General features: G+C 43.9%; 1 protein-coding gene across 3 annotated transcripts in view; it reads left to right on the forward strand.

Moving 5' to 3' along the window:
- The first annotated feature begins 227 nt into the window (after positions 1-227).
- LOC148003338 (putative sperm motility kinase W) overlaps positions 228-14,505 on the forward strand; it is a 37,252-nt gene continuing 22,974 nt past the window's right edge. The window contains exons 1-6 of one of the 3 annotated variants that reach the window (XM_087568098.1): positions 254-342; positions 8,513-10,087; positions 10,522-11,017; positions 12,251-12,683; positions 13,363-13,518; positions 13,644-14,103. In XM_087568098.1, the coding sequence (XP_087424224.1) occupies positions 8,571-10,087; positions 10,522-10,543 (1,539 nt within the window). In that variant the 5' untranslated portion in view covers positions 254-342; positions 8,513-8,570 and the 3' untranslated portion in view covers positions 10,544-11,017; positions 12,251-12,683; positions 13,363-13,518; positions 13,644-14,103. Of the gene's footprint in view, positions 343-8,512; positions 10,088-10,521; positions 11,018-12,250; positions 12,684-13,362; positions 13,519-13,643; positions 14,104-14,505 lie in introns of all 3 variants that reach the window. The other 2 variants (XM_087568096.1, XM_087568099.1) reach the window with 2 other exon arrangements.

A 14,505-nucleotide genomic window follows, 5' to 3' on the forward strand; every position in this document is an offset into this window, starting at 1 on the left:
TATGTTTCCTGATGATCTGAGGCTAAACAAAACCTTGCTCCTATAAGTAGATCCTTGTCTGCATTTGATCACAATCACAAGGAAACTTAGCATTACAGAAGTTGGGGTCAAGAATGTGAGAGGAAATACATTAAAAAAACCATCAGATCTCTGATTGGCCTATTGCATGTGACATCATAATGAGACTGCTAGAATGTTAGATACCAGCCAATAGCAGGGTTCTGTCTAAGGCTGGGTTCTGTCCTTGTGCTTCAGAGAGGCAGTTGGTTTGTGAGAGAGCAGTTGGACTCAGTTGCTTCTCACAGATTTGGCCTTTTCCTCAACTTGTTGGATCTGAACATAGTGAGTTTGTTTCCTAGGTTTTCAGTTTGGGCTTTGGCATTTGGCTTCATTTACTTTTTATTTATTTACATTCTTGGTTTGGGTTTTAAGGATACTTTTATGTTCTTTTTCTTCATTTCAACTGCTATTCCTTTGATCAAGTTCATCTACTCGTCCTGTTTGCCTTTGTTTCTGTCTATTTTACACCTTTGGTGGTCTGTATTAACTGTACACAATGAGGAAATCATCATGACTTCACACATCTTGCTTGTCCTGCCTTTGGATTCTATTTATTGGCTTTACTTCATTTCCCTTCCATTGGATGTGACAAGTACTTCCCATAGCTCAAGGGTGCAATCCCCCTGCCTACTCATGGCCTGTAGGAAACAAAATGAGACACTTGTGTTTGTGGGATCGGCGTGTTTGAAGTCACACTTCTCTAGTTCCACTCGTTTTCCTGAAACATTGTCCTGACAAAGGTATTTCATCTCACACGTTGCCTGATGATGAAAAGAGTTGGAAAGTGTGCCTTGCCTCAGTTTCACAGAGTACTGAACTTCTTGCCAATCATTCTGTTAGTTGTTGAGACTGCAGGAGTTGTTTCACAGTTTGTTGGTTTTGCTCTTGGGGTTTGTGTTTGGTCTTTCATAGTTATATTCATGTAAACGTAAGTTTATATTCACATTTATATTTTTACTTTCTTTGATTCTTCTCTCATTCCAAACCTCCTAACAGCATCCTCACCTCACTCACTCCTCCAAGGTTTCCCCTTGCCTGTTCTGTCTCCCAAAGTCCCAACGGGCTCCCCGCTCCCATTTCCTTCAGAGAGGAGGCCTCCCGTGGACAGTGACGGAACATGGCAGAACTAGATGTAAGAAGCCTTTCTTAGTATTGTTGGATTTTCTTCTAGGGTTAACTTACCTATGGTATCTGTTTCTTCATTAATTATGACCTAATTTTCATTTTGAAAACCAAGTTTGTAATTTCCTTCATTACCTTTTCCTTGTATAAAACATATATTTTTCTTATTTTCAACTTATTCACTTTACCTCCTGCTCACTGTCCCCCTCCTGATCACTTCCTCCCACAATCCTGCCTCCCATCCTCTCCCCTTCCCCTTTCAGTGGGTGGGCCCCCAGGGTATCCACCCACCCTGGCATATCAAGTCTCTGCAGGCTTAGATGTGTCCTTTCCCATGGACACAGACAAAGCACCCGAGGCTAGAAGAACATTTTTCACGCACAGGCAGCAGCTTCTGGGATGGCCCCCACTCCAGTTGTTCATGACCCACATGAAGATCAAGCTACACATCTGCTCCATATGTGGAGGCGAGGCCTAGGTTCAACTGTATATGTTCTTTGGTTGGTGGTTCAGACTTTGAGAACCCCAAGGGTTCTCAAGGGTTAGTTGATTCTGTTGGTATTCCTGTAGGGTTCCTATTCTCTCTGGGTCCCCACAGTCCTTCCCCCATTATTCTACAGGAGTCCCCAATCTTCATCCACTGTTCGCTGCAGGTGTCTCCATCTGTCTGAGTCAGTTGGTAGGTGGAGTCTCTCAGAGGACAACTGTGCAAGACTCCTGTCTGCAAGCATACTTATCCTCAATGTGTATGGTACACAGGATATATATTAGTTGTGCCATATATGTTATATGTTATATAATATGATATTTATGGTAATTGCTTATATTATATATCAAAGTATTTTGTTATTTGAAACTATAAATATACTATTTTATGACTACAAATTATTACAGGCTGAAATTGTAATATCATAATATATATATCGTGATTATAAAACAAGTATAATACACTACACTAAATTTATATTGCACTTACATGTATTATAAATATATTATCAATAAGACACACCCAAAATACAGCAAACACATAGGCGAATGCTAGCAGCAATCCACTGAACTGAGAATGGGACCCCCGTTGAAGGAATCAGAGAAAGTACCGGCTCGAGACCCCATATGAACAACAATGCCAACCAACCAGAGCTTCCAGGGACTAAGCCACTACCCAAAGACTGTACATGGACTGACCCTGGGCTCCAACCTCATAGGTAGCAATGAATAGCCTAGTAAGAGCACCAGTGGAAGGGGAAGCCCTTGGTCCTGCCAAGACTGAACCCCCAGTGAATGTGATTGTTGGGGGGAGGATGGTAATGGGGGGAGGATGGGGAGGGGAAACCAATATGGAAGGGGAGGGGGATGTTGGTCCGGAAACCGGAAAGGGGAATAACAATCGAAATGTAAATAAGAAATACTCAAGTTAATAAAAATAAAAAAATAAACAAGCCATTATATTTTATTTTTTACATACCAATCTCAGCGTACCTCACGTCCCAATACCCCCTCATATATCTTCTACCAATCCTTCTCCAGTTGTTGGGAACACCCATGAAGACCAAGCTGTACTTATGCTATATTTGTGCACAGGGAGTCGGGGCACCTAGGTCTAGCCCATGATCTCTCCTGGATTGGTGGTTCATTCTCTGGGAACCCCATGGCTTGTGTAGAGTGGACTTTGATCATTATCTCCTGAACACCACATTCTGTCCACCATGTGTTTGTACTCAGGCTTCTCCTTTCTCCTGAAGCACAAGGGACAAAAATGTAGCCCATTTCTCTTTGTGGAACTGCTTTCTTTCAAGTAAAAATTTGTGTATGTGCAGTGACTTTCCTCGTCCCTCAACAGTTCACTGTCACAGTGCTTACTACATGTACTCTTCCCCAGTCACTCCTTACAGGCTTTGCTGTTGTTCAATTTATTTTTGATACAAATTGTCCTACTGCTCCTCAATGAGGCCATTTTGATTGTGAATGAAGGGCTCTGTAGTCTGTTGTTGAAATGGATGTGAAATACCGAGGGCTCTCATTTACAATTTTCATGTTTACGTTCACCAAGGAAGGGAGGTAGCTTATGCTTTCTTTTCCATCGTGATTATTTGGTTGGAGGAAGAGGGCAATACTAACAGACATGAGTTTGGATGTAGTCCTTTGCTTTCTCGTTCATGACATAATTTCTGTAAGTCTGGTATATATTTTTCTCCAATGTTTTTACACATTTGGGTAATCCACGGGGGCGGGCCTCAGATTGTTGGGAGTACTGTTTTTGTTTTTGTTTTTTTTTTTTTGAGTTTCTTTTATTTTATTTCTTTTTTTCATCTAAAACACGAGTTTATTACTTTGGGTAAACACTTATGTTACAGGCAATTGATACGTAAAAGTTAACAAATAATAATTTTTTTGATTTATTTTTGTCTTTTTTTATTAGATATATTGCTATATTTATATTTCAAATGTTATTCCCATTTGTGATTTCCGGCCCATAACCTCCCATGCCCTCCCAATCCCCCATATAGGTGTTGTCCGACATCCACCCCCTCTTATCCCATCATCCCTAAATTCCCCTGCACTGGGGTTCCAACCTTGGCAGGACCAACGTTTCTCCTTCCAGCAGTGTACCAACAAGTCTATTCTCTGCTTCTTATGCAGTTGGAGCCCTGGGTCAGTCCATGTCTAATCTTTTGGTAGTGGTTTAGTCCCTCGAAGCTCTGGTTGGTTCACATTGTTGTTCTAATGAGGTTGCAAGCTCCTTCAACTCTTTCTTTCACTTTTTCTCAACTCTTTCAATCCTTCCTCTAATTCCCCCCAAGGATGTCCTGTTCTCAGTTCAGTGGTTTGCTGCTAGCATTGACTACTGTATTGGACATGCTCTGACTGTGTCTCTCAGGAGAGATCTATATCCGGTCCCTTTCCGCACGCATTTTTTTTAGCTTCATCAATCCTATCTAGTTTTGGTGGCTATATATACATGGGCCACATGTGGGGAAGCCTCTGAACAGCCATTCCTTCAGTCGCTGCTCTAAATTTGCTTCCATATCCCCTCCTATGAATATTTTTCCCCTTTTAAGAAGGAGTGGGAGCATCAGCATTTTGGTCATCCTTCTTCTTGAGCTTCCTGTGGCCTGTGGATTCCATCTTGGGTAATTCGAGCTTTTTGGCTAATATCCACTTATCAATGGATGCACACCATGTATATTTTTCTGTGAGTGGGTTACCTCACTCAGGATATTTTCCAGTTCATTCCATTTGCCTAAGAATTTCATGAAGTCATTGTTTTTGATAGCTGAGTAGTACTCAGTTATGTAGATGTATCACATATTTTTTTTAAATTTATTTAATACTTAATAATAATTCTTTGGTTTCCGGGCAAACATCCCCCTCCCCCCTCCCCTTCCTTATGGGTGTTCCCCTCCCAACCCTCCCCCCATTGCCGCCCTCCCCCCAACAGTCTAGTTCACTGGGGGTTCAGTCTTAGCAGGACCCAGGGCTTCCCCTTCCACTGGTGCTCTTACTAGGATATTCATTGCTACCTATGAGGTCAGAGTCCAGGGTCAGTCCATGTATAGTCTTTAGGTAGTGGCTTAGTCCCTGGAAGCTCTGGTTGCTTGGCATTGTTGTACATATGGGGTCTCGAGCCCCTTCAAGCTCTTCCAGTTCTTTCTCTGATTCCTTCAACGGGGGTCCTATTCTCAGTTCAGTGGTTTGCTGCTGGCATTCGCCTCTGTATTTGCTGTATTCTGGCTGTGTCTCTCAGGAGCGATCTACATCTGGCTCCTGTCGATCTGCACTTCTTTGCTTCATCCATCTTGTCTAATTGGGTGGCTGTATATGTATGGGCCACATGTGGGGCAGGCTCTGAATGGGTGTTCCTTCAGTCTCTGTTTTAATCTTTGCCTCTCTCTTCCCTGCCCAGGGTATTCTTGTTCCCCTTTTAGAGAAGGAGTGAAGCATTCACATTTTGATCATCCGTCTTGAGTTTCATTTGTTCTAGGCATCTAGGGTAATTCAAGCATTTGGGCTAATAGTGAGTGCATACCATGTATGTCTTTCTGGATGTATCACATATTTTGAATCCATTGCTCTGTTGAAGGGCATCTGGGTTCTTTCCAGCTTTTGGATAGTATAAATAAGGCTGCTATGAACATAGTGGAGCATGTGTCTTTGTTGTATGTTGGAGCATCATTTGAGTATATGCCAAGGAGTGGTTTAGTTGGGTCCTCAGGTAGTACAATGTCCAATTTCCTTAGGAACCTCCAGATTGATTTCCCGAGTAGTTGTACCAGTCTGCAATCCCACCAAAAATGGAGGAGTGTTCCTCTTTCTCCACATCCTCACCAGCATCTGGTTTCACCTAAATTTTTGGTCTTAGCCATTCTGCCTGATGTGAGATGGAGTCTCAGGATTTTTATTTGCATTTCCATGATGACTAAGGATGTTGGATATTTCTTTAGGTGCTTCTTGGCCATTCAATATTCCTGAACTGAGAATGTTTTGTTTAGCTCTGTAACCCATTTTTTAATAAGGTTATTTGGCTCTCTGGACCCTCACTTCTTGAATTCTTTGAATATTTGGCAGCTACTATTTTTGCTACTCAATACTCGTTGCTTATGATTCTTGTGTTTATGTGTTTTATTTCATCTTATTTCAAAATTCACACAGGTCTACAATCTCCTTTCGCATATTCTTATTTCTGGAAGCATAAAACTTGAAATGTCCCTGAAAGATCATCTGGATTGTAGTCATAGTAGAGTATTTGTAGAACATCATGTCAGCCATATTGCACTCTAGTTGGAAGAGGAGAGTCTGGTCTCAAATTGGAGAGCCACTATCCAAAGGAACCAGAGCAGTGAAGCAAGCTGTTTATTGGTGGTCTGAGCTTTGAACTGACAGATGATAGCTTAAGAGAACATTTTGAGAAATGGAGCACAATTACACACTGTGTGGTAAGGAGAGATGCTCAAACAACCTTCCAGTGGTTTTGTTTTTATTACCTATTCTTGTGTTAAAGAAGCATATACCACGATGTGTGGTCAGCCACACCATGTTGCTGGGTGTGTTGTGGAACCAAAGAGAGATATTCTAAAGAGGATTCTGCAAAGCCTGGTGCTCATTTAATGAAGAAAATTTTTGTTGGTGTTATTAAAGAGTAAACCCCAGTATATAATCAGACAGACTACTTTAAAAAGTATGGCATGATTGAAACCATAGAAGTTATGGAAACAGGCAGAGTGGGAGGAAGAGAGGATTTGCTTTTATAACTTTTGATGGTCATGACACAGTTGACACAATTCTTGTTCAGAAAAACTATAATATCAATGGGCATAAGTGTGAACTGAAAGGCCCTTTGTAAACAAGAGATGCAGTCTGCTGGATCACAGAGAGGTCATGGAGGTGGATCTGTCTACTTGATGGGTCGTGGAGGAAACTGGTGGAAGATGAGGCTACGGTAATGAATGTGGTGGCATCAGAGATAGTCATGGCGGCGGTGGTGGTAGATATAATGGATTTGGAGGTGATGGTGACAGCTATGGTAGCAGTCCTGGTTACAATAGTAGAGGAGGTTATGGAAACCAAGGTGGTAGATATGGTGATGGTGGAGGAGGACATGATGGTTACAATGAAGAAGGAAATTTTGCTTGAGGTAGCTATGGTAGTGGTGGTAAGTTTAATGACTTTGGAAATTATAGTGGGAAGCAGCCATCAAATTATGGAGCCATGAAGCGGGGGCAGTTTTGGTGGAAGAAGCTCAGGCAGTCCCGATGGTGGTGCCTACGACTCTGGAGGTGAAGTGGTGGATGTGGCAGCAGAAGGTTTTAAAATAAAACAGAAACGGCTACTTTCTACTACAGTCTTAGTGGGAGAGAGAATGAGGAGTCGTCAGGAAAGCTGCAGGCTCCTTTGAGACACTTGTCCTGAATGCAGTGGAGGAACTGTAAAAATCTGCCAGAGAAGGAACGACGATCTATAGCCAGAGAAGTCATTGCAGCTTAAACAGGAAGCCCCTCTTGTTCAGGACTGTCATACCACAGTTTGCAAAATAGTGCAGCCACCGATTAAGGCAAGAGTGTCAATTAGATGTATATTTCTGAGGTCTTTCATTTGTTGTAGCCTTTTCTTTTTCTTTTTATTACATCAGATGTATTGCCCTGTAAATTTTGATATTGGTACAAGGAATAAAATTGAGTTATTTTTAAATTAAAAAAATCATCTCATTGTTTTCTGTTTATAATATGTAGAAGTCCCACTTGATAACTCAGGTTAACTGTTTGCATGGTTGTCTTGAAAATAGCCAGCTCATTTTTTTTTATTAACTTGAGTATATCTTTTTTTTTTGTTCTTTTTTTTTTCAGAGCGGGGGACCGAACCCAGGGACTTGTGCTTCCTAGGGAAACGCTCTACCACTTAGCCAAATTGAGTGTTATTCCCTTTCCTGGTTCCCGTGCAGACATTCCCCTAATCCCTCTACCCCCTTCCTTATGGGTGTTGCCCTCCCTACCCTCCCCCCACTGCCGCCCTCCCCCCAAAAATCTAGTTCACTGGGGGTTCAGTCTTAACAGGACCCAGGGCTACCCCTTCGAGTGGTGCTCTTACTAGGATATTCATTGCTACCTATGAGGTCAGAGTCCAGGGTCAGTCTTTAGGCAGTGGCTTAGTCCCTGGAAGCTCTGGTTGCTTGGCATTGTTGTACATATGGGGTCTCGAGCCCCTTCAAGCTCTTCCAGTCCCCCACCCCGACTCCTTCAACGGGGTCCTATTCTCAGTTCAGTGGTTTGCTGCTGGCATTCGCCTCCGCATTTGCGGTATTCTGGCTGTGTCTCTCAGGAGCGATCTACATCCGGCTCTTGTCGGTCTGCACTTCTTTGCTTCATCCATCTTGTCTAATTGGATGGCTGTATATGTATGGGCCACATGTGGGGCAGGCTCTGAATGGGTGTTCCTTCTGTGTCTGTTTTAATCTTTGCCTCTCTATTCCCTGTCAAGGGTATTCTTGTTCCCCTTTTAAAGAAGGAGTGAAGCATTCACATTTTGGTCATCCGTCTTGAGTTTCATTTGTTCTAGGCATCTAGGGTAATTCAAGCATTTGGGTAATAGCCACTTATCAATGAGTGCCAGCTCATTATTGATGTCATGTTAGTATTTCGCTTTGCATGCCCAGTTCACTGGAACCATTTCTGCTCTTTACCAGGACTCCTGCTCTACCAGTTTTCGGTTGGGATCTTCTGGGATTTATATGTCCTTGAGGTGCATCATTGGGTGGTTTGGGATATCTTAGGGTTCATGACAGAGAATTCTTAGTTGTAAGCCTTCATTCCAAACTTGCATTCATTTTTATTTCTAGCCTTGTATGTTCCTGGTGTAACACATGCGATTAGGTGGTTGACCTTGAAGCAAGCATCATGGCCGGCCACACAGAAGTGAACATCCTTGAAAAAGATTTCCGGATCTTGCTATCTCTGGGTTCTGGCTCATATGGAGAGGTGAAACTTGCCTGTCACCTTCCCACAGGCACAAGGGTGGCTGTCAAGGTCCTTGATAAAAACATCAACAGTGTGGCTGACATCACTTTGGAGGTGGAACTCCTTCAATCTTTAGAACACAGAAACATTGTTCGATTTTTTCACATGATCGACACACTGACAGCAAGTTACATTATCATGGAATATGTGGCAGGAGAGGACCTTGAGAGCTGCCTCAGATCACTGGGCTGTATGAAAGAGGAGGAGGCCAGACCTATTTTCCAGCAGGTGGTGTCGGCGGTTCACTTCCTCCACCAAAGACACATTGCACACTGCGATATTAAATTAGAAAACATTCTGGTCGATGCGGCAGGAAATGCAAAGCTTTGTGATTTTGGTATGGCAATTAAAATCACAGAAGGGCAGATGCTGGAGGAGATCTGTGGCTCCTTGCTCTATTGGGCCCCAGAGATCTTGGCAAGGAAACCCTATGATGGGCTGGCAGGTGACATGTGGAGCTTGGGCATCGTCCTCTATGTTCTGGTCACTGGGCACTTTCCATATCTAGAAGCTACCACTGAGGATATGCACAGGCTCATCACTACTACCATGTGTCCCATTCCTTACCACTTGTCAAAACCGTGTCACATCATCATTGCACGTTTACTCATGGTCCCCACCTGGTACAGGTTGACAATATATCAGCTGGTGGAACGACCGTGGCTGGGCCCCATTCAAGAACATAGGCTGCTTGCCACAAAAGGAATACTTCCCAGGATCGTGAACACAATGTTCACCATTGGTTATACCTGTGAAGAGATTGTGTCATCCCTAACACACAGGCAAGTCAAAGGTGAAGTAATGGCAACCTTTAATATTTTAAAATACCAGCTGAACTGTGGGGACAGCCATCAACAAGTGGAGAAGCCCTGGGCAAACAGCAGCCCTGCAGGTGCCCTTAGCCTACTTCCAGCTTTGAAGAGGAGAGCGAGTGAACCTGTTCCTTCAACCCGTATAGAAGCTGGCAAGAGTCACTTTCAGGAGGATGGTGTGGAAGAAAGAGGCGAGAGTTGCAGAAGGTACCCCATGCTCACCAAATACTCCTCCGTGGACCTAATGCCCTGTTCAGATGACCCAGTACCAGAAGGATATTCTCTGGCAGTTAACATCACTAATACTGCTACAGAGGACATTGCAGTCAACAGAAATTCTATGGACAGCCTACGTGGCGAACACTTCTCTCCATTATCAGCCCAGGATGGAACAGCCACAGGGTTTGTGAACATGGGCTTTTTTGAAGAAGAACCATCCCCAGAGCTCGACATTTCCAGGGACCAGCCCCAAGTTGGACCCATAGCTTCTGCTTCTAGGCCACTTAGGGGCTGGAAGCTGATGAAGAAGCGAATTTTCCGTTTCCTGGAAGCATGCTGCTGCTGCTGCTGTCTGCCCTCCCCATGGTGAGCCTGAATCCCTGTGTTAGGTGCAACAAAGAAAAGATGGGATAGTGAAGTCCCTTAGAAAACACAGCTGGACTGGCTACCCAGATTCACAATTCCTGTGCGGTTAGGATATGCCTTTTAATATCCTCTGCAAACGATAAGATGGACCCTCTAATACGGCAAAAATATAAGATGTCTAGCACATTAAATGGCCCAATTCCACAGCTTTACCCTCATTTAAATGTCTAGAGGGTTGAGTCACAAGCAGATAGCATAGCATGGGGCACATTGGGTTGAAAGAGATAGAGGACAGTTTAGCTAAAGGGGAGAAATTTTATAGAGGAAGGAGGAAGGTGAGAGCTATGGCAGATCAGGTGAGTTCAGTGCTGAATAAGTCCTACCTCTGTCACGGTCAGTAATAGATGCACTTTCATATTTCTTTTGCTTTGAAGTGGGGAAACTGAAATGAATTAATAGAATTCCGGCCCTATTGAGGAGTGATGCCACAGCAGAAAGTCAGGACAGAACCCCAGGCTGCTGTGTTCCTCCAACCCAGGGCTACACGCTTCTGTGTCCCTCTCCAGCTCTTGGGTCTGAACTTTCAGTGTGCAGCTCCTTCAGTTTCCTCTAGCCCCAGCACTGCTTCGTGGATAGAAAGGTGCGCATAAGGAACATCTAGCGGGGGAGGCTCCACCTCCCCAGCTCTGGACATGCTATAGGACCAGTGCCTACAGCATCTAAAACAGAGGCCTCTACAGGCAGGAATGACCTGTCTCATGACAAGGCCTCTGTCATGGACATTGAAGACAGGACTTACTCAGTCCTGAGGAGGACGAGTGTCATCATCTTGGTCACTTTATACCCTCCATCTTATTTTGTGACTGTCCTTTGAAAAGGCCTGCAAGAACCATGTAAGTCCCCTGGAAGGAGGAAAACAGGTGAAAGGAGGTAAGCAGAACAATTGGCAAATGGGATGGAATGGGAAACAGAAATGAGAGGGTGTAGTGCGAGGAATAGATTCTGTCCTTAGGAACTTCCTGTCCACAAAGTGCCATGAAAGAGATGCTTGTTTTGGACTAGGCAGGAGCTTGGGGCAATCAAGAGTAGGAATACAGTTCCTGAGAGGTACAGCATGTAACTAGATCAGCCTGGCCAACGATGAGGAGAAGAGGGCCTGCTTGGATGGCTCCTTGCATGAGTCAAGGCAGACAAGTAGGAAGCTGCCTTGAAGCATCATCCTGTTCTATGCTGCTGAGCTGTCAAATGGCAGGAAAAAGGTACAGCCCTGTAAATTCAGTTGGTTCCTATCCTGCTGAGGACTCCGGAAGTCCTGTCTTCAATGTCAATAACAGAGGCCCTTCAGCATTCTTTGTTTCTTTTGAGGGGAAAGTGAAATGGCATAGTTGAGCTATGCCTTTGGTGTTGTATGTGCAACAAGAGGGATGCAAGTCAGATATTGGAGGGCTACAGGTCACAGCACCCATCCTCCAAATATACTGTTTCAGCTACGATGTTTAAACCCTTCACCTCCCTGGAGCGCCTGCCCTGCTTGCTAGATTTCCCTAAGTAGTCACATGCAGCTGTGACCTGATAAAAGTCTATGTCCCTACTTTTGTCGTGTTTGTGGAAAAAGGCTTTGAGAGCATCTAGAACAGTGGCCTCTGCAAACAGAGCAGACATCCATGTAGTTCTCAGGCTCCACCCCACTGTGTTCACTTCATCATACCCAAGCTCCCTTCTGAAGGTTCTGTGGAAGAAGGCCATTAACCCCGAGTGAACTGTTGGAGCTGCGGATACACAAAAGGAGATCAGAGGGAGGAATAGGGAAAAGAAGAAATGAGTGGACATGGAGAGGGACAAAGCAAGAGTGTGCTGGGACACTTCCTGTCAGTGATGAAGCAGAAATGGAGGAATGTGTGGTCTCGGGCAGGAGTTTGATGAAGAAAGACTAGGAACCATTGTCCACCGCAGATAATGTGAGTTGTGAGGACACTGCACACCATGTGAAGTGGTCTTGCTCGGAGGATTACTGACATGCGTCAAGGAAGAGAAGTAGGAGTTTGCCCCAATAAATACCCTCCTGTTTGGGGCGACTGATGGAGGGTGTGGCACTGGGGAGTCTGCTGCTCTTGTCTTATGCTGACTACATTTTATCTGGTACCTGTGTCTTTTTCTTCACAGCCTCTTTCTTCCAGGCCTTCCACGTTTCCTCCCATGTCATGTTCGAAGAATCTTTTATCATTCTCCCGTCTCATGGACTGATTCATAACTATCATTTGAGCTATGATTGTTTTGCTCAACAATGGCAAGTTAAATAGGTATTACCGTGCCTGATGCCAGATATTGCCTCTAAGAGGCCAGCAGCCATGGTAATGCATTGTATCTACTGCCAATCAAGAATTCAGGCTTAGACAAGAACAATGGTGATCATGGAATTGTAGATGTCAGCCCCTGGTGGGGTATGGAGAATGGAATGAATGTTTCTGTGAGGTGTTTTTCAGGACACATTTCAGGGAAGGAGAAACTCTCAGGGTTGACCTGGCAACCGAGCTTCACAGACAATCCAGAGGCCTAAGTTGAGTGAATCATGCAGCTGAAAGTAAGATGGAGTCCAGTAAGTATCTGTGTGCTGTAGACCATGAGTGTCCGAAGCCTGGTCTTCATATAATGAAGGAAGGAACACAGAAGGTGGTTTATGCCAGCATCGCCTTCTCCTAGGGAAATTGTTGACTGTTTACTGACAACCAATGGGGACATGAGGGACGACAGAGCTGTGGTAAGGCAGGAACTGCCTGCTCCTTTATACTTGGCATCCAGCTTCCATTCTGCCCAGCTGTCCCTGGGCACATTGACAGCATTGGTCAAATCTTCTTCCCAACAGGATGATGGGAAGTTTGGCTGTCAATACTTCCTAGAATCTGTATCATCTGGTGAGTCCTGTGTCAACAGAACAGAAAGCTGAGTTCATAGTGGTTGAGAGTAATTTTGACTTTCATGGGATCAACCAGGGTCAGCTTGTGTTTCTATTACACATCAGGGAAGCTAGAGCTGTTGAATGGATGGGCTTCTTTTTAATTCTTTAAAGGGGACAGTGAAATTTCTTGTCCTAACATTTAGTTTTTATTTTTTGAGACAAGAACTTAGTACATAGCATTTTTTTTTGTTCTGTAAATCATAATGTAGAATTGGTGGCTCTAAAACTCAGTGAGATCTTCCATGGCACTGCATCTTGTATGCTAGGATTGTACATGGGTACAGCAGCAATAATAAATTCTTGTAATCTTTCCATGTAGAACCATTCCAGTCCTGAGCTTTCATCATTTGTGCATGACCAGGAATTGAGCTGGAGGCACTGACATCCAGGGTCGACTAGGAACAGTGAGCAAACCAACCTCAAATGTAACCTTCAGAATAGAAGTCTATGTTCCCATGGGAGTGGACACCTGATGGTGAGAATTCAGTCTAGAATACTTCTGTGGAGAGAAGCCAGTGGGATAGGGCTTGTGTGTCATGCATGACACCATTTGGATATAGGCCTCAGAGAGTGACTCTCTTACCTTGCCTGCTTTCACAGGATCCCTTAGCTGCATTCTGGGCATAAGTCACATGACCTCAACGTGACAACTCGGGATACTGTAGACTGCCTAGCCAGTCTGGTCGACAGAATTCTTTCCATCTGAGCCAAGTGGTCATAGATGAAGACACAAGGAGGGTCACTGAGACAACTGGTACCCGTCATTTATTATTGAAAGCACAGCTTTCACTTCATGGTCATCTATGGTAAAGGAAAGACTCTTGTTCTCCTGATTCAACACCAAGATACAGTCTGATCAGTTGCTGACTTTCATGACTAGTTTGGATTTCATGGGTCCCACAGTGCTGTCTTTGCTTGTCAAACTACTTTGGATTGAGTTTTAAACCACTGAAACGTGGTGATCCTGGCAGGCTAATGTGGAGATTGGGATGTAAGAATCTGAGTTCTGCATCACCCAAAGCTCTGTACACCACCTCATGGAACGTCTGTGATGGGACAGGTAAACTCTCCACATAAGAATTGTCGAACATGTTAGGGAGACCCCGTCCTATTCCATATCCTTAGAGCTTTGTCATTTATGTTCAGGTTCCTAACCACCAAACTTCTATTGAGTGAAAACAAGCCATTTCTGTCCTTGGGGAAAGCTTGTGACACACAGCACAGTCCTCCTGATCTTTATCTGTCTCTGAAAAATGTCAAAATTTCATAAATGAGGCTGGTTATGTGGAGTTTTCTTCCTATATCATCTTCATATAATTTTTTCATTATATTTTCTTTAAAATTTGTCCCAGCCACTCAGGGTCAACACCTCTGTCTCCTGCATGGGATACGTGTCGGCCCAGAGATCTCCTTAGTAGATCTCCATAATAAACTTTGCCTTTGTGTATACATCCAAAATGGT

Source organism: Rattus norvegicus, chromosome 9, assembly GCF_021556685.1.
Source record: "Rattus norvegicus strain SHRSP/BbbUtx chromosome 9, alternate assembly SHRSP_T2T, whole genome shotgun sequence".
Lineage (NCBI taxonomy): Eukaryota > Metazoa > Chordata > Mammalia > Rodentia > Muridae > Rattus > Rattus norvegicus.